The sequence below is a fragment of the Cyprinus carpio genome, chromosome A12 (genome assembly GCF_018340385.1).
Source record: "Cyprinus carpio isolate SPL01 chromosome A12, ASM1834038v1, whole genome shotgun sequence".
NCBI lineage: Eukaryota > Metazoa > Chordata > Actinopteri > Cypriniformes > Cyprinidae > Cyprinus > Cyprinus carpio.
Window position 1 is genome coordinate 16,885,000 of NC_056583.1, and position 20,343 is coordinate 16,905,342.

The 20,343-nt window shown below is 37.5% G+C and overlaps 1 protein-coding gene across 4 annotated transcripts in view; it reads right to left on the reverse strand.

Annotated features, from left to right (window-relative positions):
• Positions 1-3,105: 3,105 nt before the first annotated feature.
• Positions 3,106-20,343, reverse strand: part of LOC109055493 (vesicle transport through interaction with t-SNAREs homolog 1A-like) — a 119,490-nt gene continuing 102,252 nt past the window's right edge. For all 4 annotated transcript variants that reach the window (XM_042767900.1, XM_042767902.1, XM_042767899.1 and 1 more), the window contains one exon: positions 3,106-7,940. In XM_042767900.1, the coding sequence (XP_042623834.1) occupies positions 7,847-7,940 (94 nt within the window). In that variant the 3' untranslated portion in view covers positions 3,106-7,846. The remainder of the gene's footprint in view (positions 7,941-20,343) is intronic.

Genomic DNA, 20,343 nt, shown 5'->3' on the forward strand with positions numbered 1-20,343 from the left:
TAAACACTCACCTTAAAGCCCACAGGAATAAAACAACAATCACTCAGGTCACTAAGACAGCCTTTTGAATGTAGTTTCATAAGTGGGAGGCTTCTGGTGGCTTCTTTTGGATGGGGGAGAGAGGACAAGCACCAGAACACACTTTTCATACTGTGGATGGATTTTAAAATAAATAAATAAATAAACATTTTAAGAATAAAGTCCTAACATTACGTATTCAACTTTATTTTAAGAGCAAAGGCAAAATTATGAGAATAAATGCTTATTTCTCCTACACTTTAAAAAAAAGCGTAGAAACAATTTTTTACGCATACTAATTATGAATAAATTGAAATTTTGAAGTAGAAAGACTGAAATAGTCATTTCTGGCAAAACGCTAATAATCTTTTGTTTTATATCTATCTTCATAAAATAATTTTTACAGTGGATTTACTTTAGTATTTCATTATAATACTTTAAATTGTTTTTTTTTCTCATATTTTAAATATTATTCACTAAATATTCATTTAAATATTATACTACTTTAATCAGTTTATTTTAATGTTTTTATTATATTATCTAGTATTTTATAGATTATATATAGTTATAATATAGTATTATAGATACTAGTATCTTATTATAAATTGCATTATTATATTATCTAATTCTGCTATTGGGCTACAGTAATACCTTATGAATTATGAGCTGCATAAATCATAAAGGTCACCAAGCAGTGAGACTTTTGTCAAGCTTCCCATTGACAACAAATACTGGGGGATAGTCTTGCTAAAAGCCTGTCTGTTCATAGTAGGAAGCATTTTTTTACTTCCTTTTTTTTTCAAAAGACTTTAATTAGAGTCAAGCCATTCATCTTCTTTAAAAGGATTTTGTGCATTTAGTTGAAGCCAACGTTTGGGATTCTGGAAGATCTGACAAAGTCCAACATTTAATCATGGAATTATTTTTAGACCAATTACTGGTTTGCCCCATTAAGAACAAAATACACTTTCCAAATGATCATTTATCCTCTTTCTGCTATTTCTTTGCCCAAAAAGAGAGTGAGTCTGTTCAGTTCCACATTATGTGTTCTGGGCAGGTGTTTCAGATCATTTCCTTTTCTCTCGTCCGTTCCTCCTGCCCCCTACGCTCATTTGAATTTCTGCCCTGGCCTTTGGGGATCCAGCGATTTGACCATATTTTATTTATCAATTTTTGTAAAAGCTAATATTCAGCAGCTGTGATCTATAGCAGAATTACAATTTTCAGGGTCAAGAAGGATTCTGATACAGGAAGGAATGGGTACAATTGCTGTTAGGAAAAAAAGACGAGCAGAAAGGAAAAAGAAAAGAGGAAAGGGGTATATAATAAAACAGAAAAAAACACCACACGAGTTGTCTTTAAAAATAAATGAGAAAATCGGTAATCCCAGAGTCACTGCATGGAAAAAAGAAAATCAATAGTTCTCTCAATTCACCTGGGCCATCCAGAATCCTTGAAATGAACAAAAGTTGTGAAATTTGTTGCCAATACCATACATCTTTTTCAGAGCGGCTGCCATCTTTAAAAATAAACTTTACAATCAAGTGGAGCGAGCGGGTGAGCGTGTTTACACGTCAGGGTATAATGTGTTTACGTGCCACACAAAACCAGTTTCTAATCAGGTGCTAAGTCAAACCGGCAGGTGCCTGGTCATCTTCAGGAGCAGGTGAGCATGGAAGAGAAGAGGGACATCATACAGATTTTGTAACCTTTGAACCATCCATTCAATTGACCCTGTATGCCAACCTGCAGGGACCCCCATGCATGAATCTGCTTCCATTTCCTGCCCTGGGAGAAAAACGCCAGACCAGCGCTGCCATTGGATGCACGCTCATGAATGTTTAATTCAATCCCCCAGCTAAGGAGGCGGTATCGCCGAGGGGGACTGAGAGACAGACATGGGGGGGCCACCGATATGCCCTTTTCCAGGCGTCTCGTCAAGACAATGAAACACACACACACATACATATATACACAAGCCTCTCCCCACCCTGGTGTTTATGGAGTACCATCACACACAAGCTTCAACCACAGAATGCAGTGCTCCCCCACACCCCCCTTCAGTCCGGGCAATCTACATACGGGTGTGCTAAGCGATGCCCCCCCCAGTTCATTAGTGTGCTCTTCAGTAGCCTGTCATAGAGGATGTGCTCCATCAAAGCTGACTGACTCTCGTTTTCCAGAGAGATGTCGCAGAGTATCACCGCTCGCTCAGATCTCCTGCTATGGGGAACATGAATGGCAGGCTGCCTTTTGAAGACAGTGGTTTTCCACTGATGCCTCCCAGTTGGAAATTTAGAATCTTGTCTGGTAAGACACCATATGCAAAGTAAGTCATGCCATGCAACCCAACAGTCAGGCCATGGCATCCATCACAGAACTCCTCTCTTTCTCCACTTACTGCATAACACTTTCATGGTCCTGCTGAAACATCTACATAATAATAAATAAACTTTACACGAAAACACTAAATGAACAGTAACTACATTGAACATCTACTATAGTCAACTACTATATTGTTTCCATCTACCAATCTATAGTCAGCTATAGCAATATAGACACATACTATGCATAGTTACTATGCATCCATCCATCCAGATATATATATGGTCGTTCACAATATATATATACACACACACCTCTAATTGAGTGACTACAACTATATAGAAATATCAACATACAATATATGAATTACAATATATGTATATACTATACATAGATCTATTTCTGTTTATTTCTCAGTATATGTGACTTCTCTAGAAGGAACCTTATAAGTGAGAGTAGGTCAGTGTAGCAGAAGTGCAGGGTGGAGGTGAACAGTGTTTAGATTACGTGATATAGGTCAGGCCTGCTTCTTTGTTCAGTTGCACACATGCTCACACTACAACGGGACACACGAGACAAAGGGAGAGAGTTAGTAGCACACGGCTGGTGGTTTTTCTGGTTAAAAAGTAAAATGTACCGCGGTTATACCCCATTCTTCTGTACCAGAAAGATCCTTTAAGATGTCAGCCTGTGAACAAGGCTCAAAAGGCAACATGTGAAGAAAACGACATGTCTAATGAGAGCAAGGACACACTGCATGGCTGAAATACAATACTGCTTTAATGACAGTGTTGCACCTAGACAAGGTTTTAGTATGTCTACAGAAAACACTATTCATAAAAGTAATCACCAATTGAACAAACATGAGATTATTCACACAAGCAGTCAGAGGGTTCTGATCATTACTGGGTCTCTGGCTTGGAGCAAACAGCCACATGTAAAGTCACACCCACTGACACACAATAGTCCACAGTGCAAACATAGTATCAGATCCGTGACTCCAACCAATGGGTATTCACAAACATAATGGGACACCAGAAAAAAAAAACATAATTGATGGATGTCATGTCACATCAACTGCATTCATTATTCACAGGAGAATGAGGATATTGTCGTGTGCATTTGTGCAACACGTTTGTACAATTACGCACAGTTACCCAGATAATAAATTAAAATAATAATACAAAGGAAACTTATTATCCAACAGTGCTTAACAAGAGAGGCCACAGATCTCCCTACATTAACTTGAATCCAACACGATCACACTCACACACACACACACACACACACACACACACAGAGCCATCTGTATTATCTATAGGGTGAAATATTATCCCTGGATGTGTGAACGAGTGAAAATAGCGAGAGGTGCACAGTTTAAAATGTGGACCTCCCATCATGCTCTCCAGCAACCTCAGAAAAAGCACAGTCAGCAAACACTGACACTCATTTATGCAGGCTGCTAATGTGACATTAATTTTAGTGTCAATTTAAGGGTCAAATTTTATTGACCTTTCAATAAACCCACCTTAAAATTTAGAAATTCTACCTTAAATTAATAATAATAATAAAAAAAAAAAAAACATGTTAAACATTTTAAAATTGTATTCTAATTTAAGAAGTTATTTAAAGAATAAAATCAAATAAAAACAGCCAACACTTCACTTTACATAAAATTGCACCATTCACATAAATCTATAAAGCATTTCCAACTTAGCAACTGTAACCAAGGTGGGTGGAACTTAGTAAATGCTTACTCAAAAAATGTCACGATGATGATAAAAATTCTAAACATATATATATATATATATATATACACACACATATATATATATATATATATATATACACATATACACACACATATATATATATATATATACACATACAGTATATATGCACCTGCAATCTAGCTTTAGAGAGATGTCAGTAAATCATGAGCAAGCACCCATCTCTGCCGTGACCGCAGTGGGTCTTGCCTGCCTCTTTGTAGCCTGTTCTGTGATAGGAGCTAATCAGAGTCTCTTTCTCACTAAAGGCCTGCTAGCCGAAGTCACTTAGCAGGGTTAACGTCAGGCATAATGAAATATTAAAGTGTGTCTGTAACTGCCACTATTGTTGCCCCTCGGAATAAGATATAACCCATTTTTGACAAGTTTTCATCCTCCTCACATAGAAGACTCTACACGGAAACCAAATCAGTTACAGAGAAGAGGGTAATGAATAATCTATTTCATATTCCAAAGGCACCCGCTGCTTAGAGAGAGAGAAAGAGAGAGAGAAAGGAGGGAAGGAGACAGAGAGGCATAGAGGGTGAAAAAGAAGGATAAAAAGAAAGGAAGAAAAAAAGAAGGGAAAAAATAGATGCGGCAGATGATACCGCCAGCCTGCCGAAGGTGTCACGTGACACACCTAATGTTTAAATAATAAAAAAGGGGATATAAACAAATCATTAGCCCCCCAATGGTTGTTTAATGCAATTTCTTAATGAACTTAATAGCCACAACTAATAATGAAAGAAAATAAAAACATCTAAATGGGCCCCAACTTATCGTCAGCGCTCAATTATTTCCTTGTCAAGTTGTTATGATTTAATGAGCCCCAGTGGGACTGACGGCTGTCAGTCAGCTCTGACTTTTTGACACCATTACAACTTCAAATAGAGCCGCAGCCACGCTGCTTTTCCACCAGCCACACACTGCTGAGAGGATCTGACAGGCCCGAGTAGAGAGAAAGAGAGAGAGTGCGAGAGACAGATAACACACGCACACACACACACACACACACACTGAGCCAGCAAAACACACCGACACACATCCAAGTCATTACACACACAGCCGACTGATGTCTCGCATACACATGCGCAGGTGCGGAAAACGAACACGCTTGCTCGTCCCCCGCACGCACATGCATGTGAGAAAATAAGGACAAACAAATCTCATCGCTATCGTACTTAAACGCACATTCTCTTTCTCTCCACAGTTCGATGCAAAACCCAGTCAGAGAGGTCATTATCTGATGAGGTTTGTTAAACTGGCAGGATTCAGCTCCCCCTCATCCTTTATTTTCCTTCCTCAACTTAAATGATAACTCTCAATAGGTTGGCCCCACATGGGACACACAGAGACACACTATTTTGTTGGCCATTAATTTGGCGCTTTGAAGCTGTAGCTGTGAAGCAGAGGCAGAGAAAACCCCCACCAGGCTGCTTCCAAAATAAGACAATCCACTCGTCCTGAAACAGAATATCAAATGCCTGTCTATCTGACGGTCCGTCCGTCTGTCCATCAGGCACCTCGACCGGCCGAGGTGTGCGCATGTGTCCCGTCTAGAAGGGGTGTTGGGAAGAGAGGCGGTGGTGTGCTAATCAACACAGTGTTCCAAAACCTAGTGAGTCACCTACGTAGGCAGCATCATAGGCACACTCCCAACGTAAAGGCTGAGGGGCCTAATAATCTGCTGTCTTTAAGATTTATTCAATTGGGCAAATTTTAAGACAACACTGCATATATCCTTCTTAAAGAAACAAGAAATCGCAGAATGCACTGCGACAACTGTGAAAAAAGAAAACGAAGTGAGAAAAATTCAATACTGAATATTGTTATAGCTCAGTGTAATTAAAATGGTTAATTTTACCCAATATTTATGTGCCCTGTATTTTTGTGCTTATTATAGTATTGCGCAATTAGCTTAGCAACATGCTAACAGCTAACTTGATTCAGTAGCATGGATTATTTGTCTTTATGCTTAACACATTTTAATTAGCTTAGCAACATGCTAATATCAAACTCTTTAAAAAAAAAATCGTTCCAAAATAGCAAACAAAATGAAATGTTGATGGCTAATATAACTGATTCATTAAAATAGATTATTCGACTTTATGTTTAAAACATTGCCATTAGATTAGCAACACGTTAACAGCTTACCTATTTATAAAAAAACTGATCCAAGATTACAAAGTAATATGTTGATATGACTGATGTGCTAACGTTGAATATTTGCCTTTATGCTTAACATATTGTTATTAGATTAGCAACAAGCTAACAGCTAACTTTTTCAAACCAATTGTGAAGTTGGTCTCTTATGTTTTCAAAGTTGCTAACTATGTAGAGGGTCTTGAAACAGTCATTTATGAGGTTTTATGAGGTTCATTTCAGTTAGGGATGCTGCCTTGGACGTCAACTGCCTATGCATGCATCAGACAGCAAAACAACTCATTAAGTTTTGGAACTGAGCCCGAGTGTAAGACGATAAACATTATTAATGAAAACTTACAAAGGAATCCTCACATAAAAACATGATAAACTAAATATTTGTACTGTTAGTACACAGCCATGGTTACCTTCTTTCTTATAGACTAATACTCAACCAGCAGGTGAAAGCCTGGAGCAGACTCTCAAATTTAGCATATTTCCATACCGACGCTTGCTAGTTGGTCCCAGTATAGTAATAATGAAGCACATTTGCAACAATATTGTACAGTAGAGACAAATAATATAATTTTAATGTCAAACACTAATGGCTACAACAAATTCCAGATAAATCGAAAGAAAGTTACAGCAAAAAAATACATCCCAATTCATCTGAAATGACAAATAAATACAGGAAACACTTCTTATTAGATCGACTGACTACAGTTACTATCATGCTGTCAGATTTGATTAATAAGGTAAGAGTGGACATGTATGTTTTCTTGTTCAAAGCAGTCCTGCTGGTTTTACTAAACACATGCGAGGTCTTTGCTGACCTTAGAGGAACAGCGTGAGAAGCTACTAATCCTGGATGAAGGGGGACTGAGAGACGGGCGCGTGACCTTTGGGCTGTGTGTTGTGTGTGATTCTGCACCATGTGCTAAATGGTACTGCACCGGGGGCCTTGCCTTGTGTATGGCTCTCTCTCTCACACACACACACACACACACACACACACACACACACACACACTCACACACACACACACACACACACACACATTCACACACACACACACACACACACACACACACACACACACACACACACACACACACACACACACACACACACACACACACACACACACACACACACACACACATATATACAACTGATAGATGGAATTTTGCTAGTAGCTTTTAACACTCATGCCCCTTTCCCACCAAGAGAAAAAGAAAACTAAACATTAAACAGCAGGTTTTGACATACGTTGATGGTCGTCTTCATGTTCTTCATCCATCTGATGTTCTCATCATGGTCCTCGTGTCCACACATCCATGTTGGGTTTCTCTATGGGTCGGTAAGTTTTAAAAGTAATGGACGCAGCATAAATATAAGGAGAGAGAGGGTGTGAATAGTCCCGCTCCGCTCGAGAGCAGTGAGGAGAGGCCCCCTGTCACTGCCCACCAGGAATGATTCATGTGAACAATTTGTCCTAATTACTCCAGCCCAACACTTTTGTCACTATTAATCATACATACACGCTCGTACACACTCACACATACACACATAGGGCCAGTCAGTGGAGATCAGTGCCCTCGCAAATTGAAATACATGGCCAAGATGATGGTGAGGAGGATGATTGCACCCAGGATGAAGACCAGGATACGATTCTGAATGATCCTGTGGGTGAGGAGAGGAAGAGGTGGAGAGAAAGAGAAGACAAGATTAGATAATAGTAAAAACTACCCATTTAACATTTTCCCACAAACTAGCATGCATGTGATTGAGCACATGCCCTGCATCAAAAATGAATTTATTTTCCTGACTGAACTCGATAAACACATTTCACTTCAGTCAGACGTGTCTTTCAAAAAAAAAAAAAAAATAACAAACAGACTTTCGTGCAAAACATGTCACCCGGTGTGACAACTTTGCCTTTTTCCTCTCCATCTGTCTGCAGACATGCTTAGAGCATTTATTTTTCTCCAGAAAGTAATAAGTGTGGCATTCCTCAAGCTAATAAATTTCACATATTTACTGATGGAATTCTCCATAAAACCCATTTACCTACTGTCACATGACCAAACCAAAAAGGAAATTTGTGCCTGCAGAACAGTATCTGAAATCTCAGTGTGCACATTTATTTCTTTGTGAATTCTAAAAATGATTTGATATGCATATTACATTTAAACTACCACCTAAAAGTTTGGAGTTGGTCAGTTTTTTTTTTTGGTAATGTTTTAGAAAGAAGCCTCATTCTCACCGAACTTAAAATAAGTTTTCTATTTTAATATATTTTTAAAAATGTAATTTATTACTGTGATGGCAAAGCTGAATTTTCAGCAGCTATTACTCCAATCATCATCTCACATGATAATATGCTAATATCCTGATTTGATAGTCATTTCTTCTTATTATTAATGTTAAAAATAATTATGAAGCTTAATATTTTCCTGGAAAGCATGATGTATTTTTTCAGGGTTCTTTGATAAAAAGCAAATTACAAAAATTTTTTCTCCCCAATTCTCAAAATGCAGAAAAAGATATTCAGATTGTCTCTACTCAGAAGTAACAAAAAGAGCCAAACAAACTGTTTGAAAAGTGGCAAAGTGGTACAAAGTGGGTGTGTGGACAAGTACAGTGAGGGTGAGAGCAGGAGTTGTAGGGGTGAGACCCTGGGATGATCTCTCGGGGCGATCATCTGTCTCCTTTGTCATTCCTGATAAATGACAGAATTATCCCATTTGCTGACATGTGGCGAGCGCAGGACCACTGTCCACTCCTATAAGCAGGAGATGAATAACTCACACACACCCATTCATCACCACTGCAGCCGAGCAGCACGCCACCGGATCCAACACACACACAACAGATATAGAGACGTACAGTGAAGAAACCAAAATGGCATTACAACACATACCTCAATACTGCTGCTCAAAACTGACTAGTATTCATATTACATCTATGCTCTGAGAAGTTTATTTAGTTAAGATAAACCATCAGAGGCTTTTCCACCACAATGACAAAAGGTGTGTTCTGATTGGATGCTGGGCCGGCATAATTCATAATTGGGAGTGCATGCTTGGAGGAGGACATTTATTTAGAGCATGTTTAGTAAGGCCAGATCTCCCACATGTCTCTTTAAGTAGCATTCATTATTTACACTGGCTACACACACACACACACACACACACACACATAAACAAACTCCAAGCAAGAGGACAGACTGTTCATGATGTCCAGAGATGTACTGGTGCCCAAAGGGACAGGAAACAGCCGTGGGAGAGGGACGAACGGGAATTCTTGGGTCTGTATAAAGAATGTGTGTAACAGGATGGTACTGATTCTGTGCTCACTACTACTGGAGGTAATTTATGTTAAGATCAAGATCCTTACGATCCTTAAGATAAAGTACAGTGCTTTTCAAAAGGGTCAGCAAGATTTTATTTTTTTATTTATTTTTGTAAGAATTTAAAGATTTCTTTCAGCAAGGACGCATTACATCTAAAGTGGCAGTAAACACATTTATAATTTTACAAAAGATTCCATTTCAAATAAATACTGTTCTTTTGAATATTCTATTCAACAAAGACTCTTGAAGAAAAACAAGTATCAGTGTTTCCACAAAAACACCCGCACCCTTAGTTACTGTTGCTATGTCCGACAAGCCATGGCGTTCTCACGTCATACATCATAGTCTCACACAGCAAAATATACAAAGCGGAGCAGAGAGGAAACTGACTATGTGCTGACAGATAAGACAGAGCAGGTTACTTCTGGTATGAAACGAAGTCTCAGCTTTCAAATTTGGTCCATTTTTAAGAAATGTAAACAATAAATACTATTTTGTGGCTCTTTAATGTGTCATGACAGATCGCTGTAGAGCCTCAGTTTAAACGGCACGTGAACTGATCGTCTCTTCATATTTACTACTATTTATAGCACAGAATAAACATGAATGAACATCAGAAGATAGTTGTTTGAATTGTGGAAAGACGTCAATACACAGTTCAAGTCCACTGACGGTAATCTACTGTTTACACTCCTGTCTGGTTTGTTTGTCAGACAAAATGACGGATTTCGCCTGTCAATCAAACTCCTGGCAAAGGGTGAATTGAAGCTCTTCTGCATAGTAATTTTACCATGGTTAAAAAAGGTTTTTTTTACTTGCTTGTGGTATGTTAACACAACCTCATGAGGCATATTGCTTTTTCTATACAGTTTTTTTTTTTTTTTTTTTTTTTTTTGGTTTAGCAAAAAAGACTTCATGGATGGACTTTTAAACTCATGAATCAACTTTGACTAACCTTAATTTTCCGACCAAAAGCTCAGCTGTAGATTTTTGACTGAAGTGCAAGAGATTAAATACAGTGTGTGTGTGCGTGTGTGTATTGTTGTGAGTGGTTCAGGGGCCAGGCTGAGCTGTTAGCAGTAATGTAGATTAATCTGCCTTTGGTGAGGCTGCTCTGACAGGCCCTTGAGGGTGGGCGGAGAGGCCCCGGGCAGCCCCGCATCCAGACACAGAGGGAGAGCGAGTGAGTGAGTGGCCCACTCATCACAGAGAACAACCACGCTTCCTTCACTTCAACAGCCCAGACCAACACCACCAGATTACAATCTTGAAAAGAACACTGAAAAGTTCATGAATCTCTTCACTGAGATTCGTTATGATTTGAGGAACATGTTTGAGGAAGTAATTTATCCTGTCATGTATGAGAGCTCATATACTCATTGATGTAGTGGAACTTTTGTCTGTAAACTTTAAAATCTTCCCCTGGGGCAGTCCCTTTCAACGGCAACTAAAAATAACCACTAATGAATCTCAAAGAACAGAAGTACCAAAACAGACTATTTGTACCCCTTTTCACCACTCTCAGAACCAGCCTGCATTTCCACTGACTTGAAAATCAAATGATGATGCAGCTGGCTGTTACTAAATGATATGTCCACAACCAAACATGCCACATTGCTGTCTTTGTTTACAAGCCTTGCTTCTAGTTTTGAGAACACATTTTGACATCCAAAGTAATTTCATAGAGTGTAATCATGAGCTGGCTTTGATATAATAGCCAGAAGTTAGTTAAATATACAGTATATTGATTAAAATTCATAGTATTCTATTTAAATATATGATAGCTGTAAATTATTTAATTCCATAAAAATACTATAAAATAATACATGAAAATAGAAATATAATATATTGAATATATTGTAATAACATTAACATTGAAATAATAATAATAATAATAATAATAATAATAATAATAACAGAAAAATATTTCACAATATTATTGTTTTTACTATATTTTTGATTAAATAAACAGCCTTAGTGAGCATAAGAGACTTTTAAATAGTAGTGTATATAAAACAAATAAATAACTTTATAATAACAATAGTTATTTTTTTCTTTAAAATATTTTTACTGTTTCAAATAACATTTTATGTTATTGTTTTGAAAGTTTGACTCCCCGTCTCTGACATTCCTGATTCCTGGGGTGCAGCACACAGCACATCAAGGTTTTTTTTTTTTTGCCTTAAAACTGCCTTTTCTCCGTTGGATACACCTGGACTAGATTGGAAACTGCAACACCCTGTTTGTGGAAAAGGGGGTATTGCATACTTCTGAAGCTAATCTATGGCTCCTCCACCTCCAGTTTCACCTGGGTTGAATCGCATTAATATAAAGGGAGGACAGAGACGGAGACAGAGACAGAGACAGCAAGAGCAGGAGAAGAGTTGCATCTGATGCCTGTCTGATGGAGGTTCTATCCCATGCTGAACCATGTCCGGACAGAACAGAGCAGGACCCATCAAACCGCATCCATCCTCTCTGTCAAACACATGACAGAGGCTGGAAGAGACCTGTTCATGTTGTCACAGCTCATAGCTCAGGGTAAACCTTCTTTTACACATTCACTTTTTCTGTCTCTCTCTCTTAGCATGGGTTGGAAAAAAGAACCAGAGGTTCAAAAATGTACATGTAAAATCAAATAAATAAAGTTTGCTTCAATGTAGCGTGCAAAGTATAAATCAAAACATTAAAACTTCATACCGAAGAAGATACACATCCCCACTCAACTAATATTAAATATTAAAACACTTCAAGAATTCACACTTTCAAAATTATTAGCATAATCTCATGTACCAATAGAAATTTATAATGTCTAGTTGGGCCCAAGATTCTACACAGAATGATTTGAATTCAATTCCCATGCTGGAATAAATGAATTTATGCTTTTTTTAATGAACCAAGTCAAACTTCAACACTGCTAGATCACATTTGGTTTCATTTTAGTTAGTGATTTTACTAACTTGATTATATTGACCTCAAAATCGTGATGAACCCCTTTGCTTCAGCCAAACCTAATCGCACACTAACTACAACTGCTGCATGATATTAATATTACACTGTACAGATAGTAATTTAAGTCTATTAATAATAGATTAGTAGTAATAGTCTATTAATAATCATAAATTAGTCTGGGGTCAATAATTTTGTAAATATTTTTGAAAGAAGTGTCTGGTGCTCACTGCATTTTTTTTTTTTTTTTTTTTTAAATACAGTAAAAATGGTACCACACACAAACAAACAGTATACAATGTATTACTACAATAACAAAAAAGTATATTTTAATATATTTAAAAATTGAATTCATTTCTGTGATGGCAATGCTGAATTTTTAGTAGCCATTACTCCAGTCTACAGTGTCACAATACTTCAGAAATAATTTTAATAAGTTAGTTTGTTGCTTAAGAAACATTTCCTATTATTTTCACTCCTGAAAACAGTTGTGCTGAATAATATTTTTATTGTCAAGGCTGTTATACAAACATATGATGTGTGATACATTGTAACATTATTAAATTATTTAAGACTTTTGATCAATTAAATGCTTTCTTGCTGAATAAAAGTATCAATTTCTTAGACAAAAAAAAAAAAAAAACCTTCCTGACCCCAACCCTTTGAACAATACTGAATATTTACTTTACAATTTACTTTACATTTATCATGAGAAGACAATGATCCACTGCATTTTTCCCATTCTGTAAACTCTCAAAATCAGTTTTAAATCACTAAAAAGTTGGATAAAGGGGGAAAAAAACATATGTCAGTAGGAATCTACAGATTTTTCATATTTAAATTTCATGAAATATGACAAACTCCTCAATTATTATTATTTTGTTGTTTGTATGGGGGGCCTCAGACTCTCAAGCCCCCCTTCAATTCGAGACCCTACAGCTGAGAACCTACACTGTGACTTTCTCACTGTGAAGCACACAAACCGAGCACTATGTGTGCAAGCACGGCCAAATAACTCCTTCCAAAACCAGCAGACAAAATTAAACTGAGTCAATTGGGTTAAAAACATAAGTCTAACCTCAAACGCACAACGCCAAAGAACGAACGACTGTGTGTGTGTGTGGTTTGTGTATGTGTGTGTGTGTGCGTGTGTGTGCGTGTGTGTGTGTGTGTGTGTGTGTGTGTGTGTGTGTGAGAGAGAGAGGAGAGAGAGAGAGAGAGAGAGAGAGAGAGAGAGAGAAGTGGAGATGAGAGAGAGAGTGAGAGGAGAGAGAGAGAGAGAGAGAGAGAGAATGAGAGAGAGAGAGAGAGAGAGAGAAGGAGAGTGAGTTCAAGCTACGAAAAGCCCATTTATCAGTGGAGGAGGTAGAGGAGACAGAGACAGATGAAAATAATGAGGAGTTTTCTGTCAGGAAAGATTTACAAAATCGTACCCGCGTTATTAAAATTTAAAACCTTTTTCCCCTTCTTTCTCACTATTTTTTTCTCTCTCTCTTACACTCTCAGTTCCCCTTATTAGTAGCCCTAATGAGGGCAGTGGTACACCTCTATGCCTGGATGTGCGGGGGGTGGGGGGGTGATGGAAGTTTACCCTATTCTAAAACCCCCAGCACCACACACACACATATACACTCATAAACATACACACACACACACACACACACACACACACACACACACACACACACACACACACACACACACACACACACACACACACACACACACACACACACACACACACACACACACACACACACACACACAGAGAGAGACCTTTTACAATACACAGACATCCCCCAGCAAGCACACACACACAAACTCAAGACAGACACATCCAAAACATTAAAAATGTCATTTTCATAATTTAAACCTTTTAATAAACAGCAAGTTTCAGGATTCTGAAACATTTACAACAGTACAATATACAATGTATAAGAAATACTCTATTTCTTGGTCATTAATCATATTTGTAAGTGAAAGTGACAAAAAAAGTGAAAATGACGTGACATACAGCCAAGTATGGTGACCCATACTCAGAATTCGTGCTCTGCATTTAACCCATCCAGATTAACTTACATTAGTGTGTGTGTGTTTTCAAGCTGATAAAAAGAATATAACAGACTGTGTGAGGTTTTCTGTATTTTCTTTTTTCTTACAAACCAGGTATTGTACTTCACTGGAGCAAGACAGAAGCAAAAGAAGTGAAAGTGGGAGGAGAGCCAGCAGGATCAGTGTGTTCACTAATAGTCTGACTGATAGACATGATGCTCTATGTGTGTTAGTATGGTGGTGGGAGGCCTGTAGAACTGATCCTGTGTTGGAGTGTGTGATCACACACTAAGAAAGATAAATGTTTTAGCAGGGCTTCTCAGCTCCCTTACTGCACTGTACATGTCAAAGCGGCATCACCTGTCAATAGCTCAGAGTTTTAGATGTGATAAAAAAAAAAAAATATATATAAATAGCGTTCTTTGCAGTCTCTTTCTGAGTGACGTAAAGGGAGTCAGCATTAGCATCCGTGATGGAACTAGCTGCTGTCAGTAAGAACTGGACTAAAGGGTTATTTTGAGATTTATGGTAATGGCGCAGTTATGTTTTGATGATTGCTGTATTGGTCAAATCAATAAATTGGCCAAAATTTTGTGTTTTTCAAGAATTTTCTTAACTAATTTGTTTATAAATATTGTATAAAATTAGAATTTTCATACGCTATTAAAATATGTATATACATATATGTGTGTGCGTTTATATATATATATATATATATATATATATATATATATATATATATATATATATATATATATATATATATATATGATTTTTTCACAATAATTATACATTTTTTAATAATAAAAATAAAATAATTACAATATTGTGTAAAATTACCACTTGTAATTAGTTTTGTAGACAATTTTTTTTTTTTTTATTGGACTGGATTGTGAAGAAAAAGCAAGTGAAATCCATCAATATTATTTAAAAATCATCCCAGATTGAGGTTGGTTGAGAGAATGATGATCCAGATTGTGCAAAATTTGTTTAAAAAACACATCGGTCCTTGTATTGGCTATTAAAAATCTATGAAATAAATGTGTACATAATGTGCAGTACATGGGCAGAGCACGAAAAAGTGGGACTTTACAAGACATTTTAGGCTTAATTAAATACACACACACGCCAGGAACACACACACACGCCAAGAATGCCAGGGAGAAAAAAAAACTGCATTTAATTGCATGTAATTGACTTAAAAAGTCCCCAGCACGGTGTAATTCCCAAAAGAAAAACAGTAGTTTGCCCTCCAGAGCATTCTGATTCACATATACACACCCACACACACCATGGCTACTTTAACAGGGCTGAAGTGTATAATAGAGCCGTTAAATAGGGTTTTATTAGCTTGATTATGGGGTGGTGGAGCTTACTACAGTACTCTTATCATCTGGAGCTGGATTCAGGAGTGAAGCTGCTCCAATTGGTGCGGACTGACTGTCCTATCACACACTGTTGTGTAGATACAGGTAGACAGTGCTGTGACTGTGAATGCATCCTAATGATTTCACTCCATATAGCTCTTTCTCACTGTCATCGTGTCTATCATAGGAATGACACGCCACTTTTGCAACCCACTCATGGATAAGTCTGCTGCTTAACATGGATCAACAAACTAAGATGAGTGTAAAAGGTTATAAAGGGAATTGCTGAAGAGAGAGCACCAACACAGGCATGAATATTGTACACATACACACAGGCTGAGACTGGCAAATCACACGGCCCCGTTCAACTTGTAGCACTCCAACTCTGAAAGACAAACGAGCTCTTGCACATTTGGAGCAGCCCACATGTCGGGAAGCTGTCTTTATGAGCTCCACACACACACACACACACACACACACACACACACACACACACACACATACACATACATAACGAACACTTCTACGCCACACACTCATGTATTTTTTATTGCCCAGCTAACAATCTGACTAGAATCCTAGACTGGGATTTTAGACCCCTACAGGAGAAAAGAGGGAGGGATGGAGAGTGAGAAGTAAAAAGAGGGGGGTATACAGAGAAGATGAGTTTAGAATCAGGTGCTATTTAAAAGAAAAGAAATTGAGAAATGCTTCGTTGGCGCCACTTCTTGGAATTTATTTTGCCTGCAACAGATTCCAGCAGCTGTAGCCTGCTGTGGTGGAGTGTCCAAGCAAGATTCCCTGCTCCCTCTAATTTTCTGGTAGCCCAGGATCATTCTTCTAACTGGCACTCTGCCAACTTAGTAGCACTCTCTGAAATGTATTGAGCTGCCTACGTAGATTATATTTTATAGCAACGTAGGTGACATTAAAAATAAAAAAGTTGTATTTCAAGTAAATGCAGTTCTTTTGAAATTTGTATTCAGAATTCTGAATAAAAATACATCAAAAACATTTCCACCAAAACATTTCAAAATGGATGATAATAAATGTTTATTGAGCACCAAATCAGCATATTAGATTGATTTCTGAAGGATCATATGATACTGAACACTGGAGTAATGGCTGCTGAAAATATAGCTTTGCAATCATAGGAGTTAATTAATTTTTTTAATATATTAAAATAGAAAACAGTTATTTTAAATTATAATATTTTACAATATTACAATAATACTGTTTTTACAGTATTTTATATATTAGTAATAATAATATACAGGCATTTGTTCCTTAATTGTCATATATCTTTAATTATAATTTCATTTCATTTAAAGACCGTCACTGGTGCCCACTCGAAAAAATTTTGCTGCATGATGCCCTCAATTTTTGCCAATATTTGTGTTTACTCTGTATTACATTCTGTGGTTAACTTAGCAACATGCTAATGTCAAACTCCACTGAAATCAATTATGAGTCAAGTCTCTTCTGTACTTTGTTATGTGGCTGCCTGTATAAAGTGTCACTCACTTATGGGGTTCCATTTCAATTAGGGTTCTGCTTAAGAAGTCTAGGTATGCAGCTCACTAGGTTTTGCACCAGGATGTCTTTCTTCTTCCAACTTTTTCAGTTCTTTCACTCTAGCTTTGTTAACTTCATCTTCTTCACTTTCTCTTATTCCATAAAACTCTGGAAGTTCTCAATTTCATCATTCTTCACTTATCTTTGCCTTTCCCTTTTTCTTCTTTTCTCTATCTCTAGTTAAAAGGTTTTGATGTCAAAAACGAGGTAGAGGATTGCTGTATATCTCAAGAACTTTCTCAAGGAGGGCATGCCAACAAGGCTGCAGTAAATATTATGTCTGAGTCCATGTCATGGGTAAATGTGCCGAGGCAGCATTCAGCATACCACTACTAATCCGGATTTCCCAGCACTCAATGCAAGAAACTTCAGAGAAAACAGAAACCGTTGCTTGGCTGCCACATCCCTTCTGCTCTGCATTCTCCCAGAACCAGTGAACAGGTAGATGTGCCTATTTTAAATAACAGTGAATTTGAGGCTGTGACAGATAATACTGTATAAGCTCTGCATAGGTTTTTTTTTAGGCCTCTGGGACCAAACCTTTCCATGAACTCAACACAGGACATGCCACAGGTGAGGGTCAATAGACAAAACCACAAGCAAACAAGTTTTCAACAGGCTATAGACTTTATCTGTACTTGGAGACATATCACTACTTCCTGCTGTTGAGTTTTTGGATTCATTGACGTTCAAATGCATTAAAAAGCCCAAATCCTCATCCTAGCCGCAAATGACTATTACTATCATTTTAGTTACTAGCTAGAAAATTACAGTTTATCTAGAGTGCTTACAGAAACATAACATAAAGATGCCCAGGTAAAGCAGCACTGTCTTTAACTCCTGACACCCTACGTTCTAAACTACCAGGCCGAGCAGGATATTGAGACCTACTCGAGGTGTAAAACGATCCCTTAGCAGCAATCCAGGTTGACTGTGAATACAACAGCATTTATAAAAGCGAGATAAATTACTTTCACACAATTTGGGCACGCTGCTAAGATTCCCGACAGAAAAAGTGGCTGCATTCCTCGAGGGAAGCAGCTGGGGATTGTATTACCAGGCATGGTGAAAGGGTGTAACACTAGCCATGGAACCATGGGCCTCCAAAACTATGATGCACATAAATTTTTATTTTTTGTTAATTAAATAAAACTAAAAATAACAAATAAATCATCTGTCTTTTCTGGCTACTTACACTCACAGGAGAGGGAAAAGGAAACGAAAGAAAGGCTGAAGTTCTGTACGTTCTGTGCTGGGTGGGTCTGACCTGAGGCCATAGTGAGTAACATCTCAGTGATTTGTTACACTAAAAAAAAATCAACTTGAAAAAATCCAGTAGAGAGAATGTCTAATTTCTAAGAGAGACATACGCTACACAATTTAATATCACTTTTATAGCCCAAAACTGACATTTTTTGGCATTACTCAAAGCAAATTCCATTCAACACTCCAAGTTGTTACTGTTTTCCCCCTCAAAAGTCCAGAGACATGCTCTTTCCTTTTAATAACAAGCAACTTTACATAACACCATGCCGACATGTTTAGTTTAGCCAGAAGCCAAAGTAATATTCTCCACTCCCTCTAGTACATCCATTCACCCCGTGTTATACTCTACAAGTCCAGTGATACACATACTGTAGCAAAGCAACCATTTAGAGCACAGATTTAAAAACCAAATGTTTATTTTACGGCTGTCAAAGTTAACGTGTAAATGTGATAAATGATACGGTATATGCTTGAATATGTTAATACAATTATTTAATGTGACATTTTAACTGTTCTGCTTGATTTCTAAAAACTTACTGGAAGCTGGTCCTGCCTGATCAGAATGCACACAAGTCCATAGAGGAGCACCAGTATACTATTCTCTAGGCACTACATATCTTAGATTTTCTGATCATATACAGTACATGCATTATGTGCTCTGCAAAAAAATGTATAAAGGTGTAGTCACATTAACAGTTTTTGGTGAATTTTCGAACTTGAAAATTAACCAATAAGAATACATGCAGATTTAGCAGCAGCTCTAAGTTGGTCACATGGTTTCACTGCATTGACAGTGAGCTGATTCATTTAAAAGTAACTTCTCTGTGAACTGTGCTTCATACGTCGCTAGACTATTGACAAGAGACCTTTTTTAGCAGTAAAATTTTGTTAATGTGATCACACCTTAACAAATGTGACAACATAAAACATTTTTTTAAATTATTAATGCAAACATAAAATTATACATTTTAATTAGGTAAATAGATACTGGCCTGACCAGGAACGCAGAACAAATCCTTACTACTGAGCCCTGAACATGTAAGTTTAAGTCCATGAAGTGTGAGTAAAGTAGCTTTATTATTGAATCATTGCCATTTGGATTTGTGTGGATGTTTGGATGCAGTTTGAGAAATACAGAATATTTTGGTGTGAATGTGAAGCACACACAGTGCTGCTGATGAAACTGACACAGAGCGTCATCCACAAGTGGGCAAACATAACCACATGTGGGCTTATTACTTAGTTCACTCGGAACTGAATCTGTTAATGTGATGACAATGAAAAAATATGAGAATAAACACAGAGAATGATACAAAACTCAAAACAGCACAACTTTCCTCTTGCTCGCTTCTGCAGCCTTGATCTCAAATAGCTACTAAGTTGATACTGAGCATCAGTTTCAATAAGGAACCTGACAAAGGCCTGTGGTGTGAACCCACACTAACAGGAAATCAGTACCATGTAAAAGACATAACCATGGCATTGCATGTCTTTAGAGCCGAGCGCAGAGACCATCATGTGT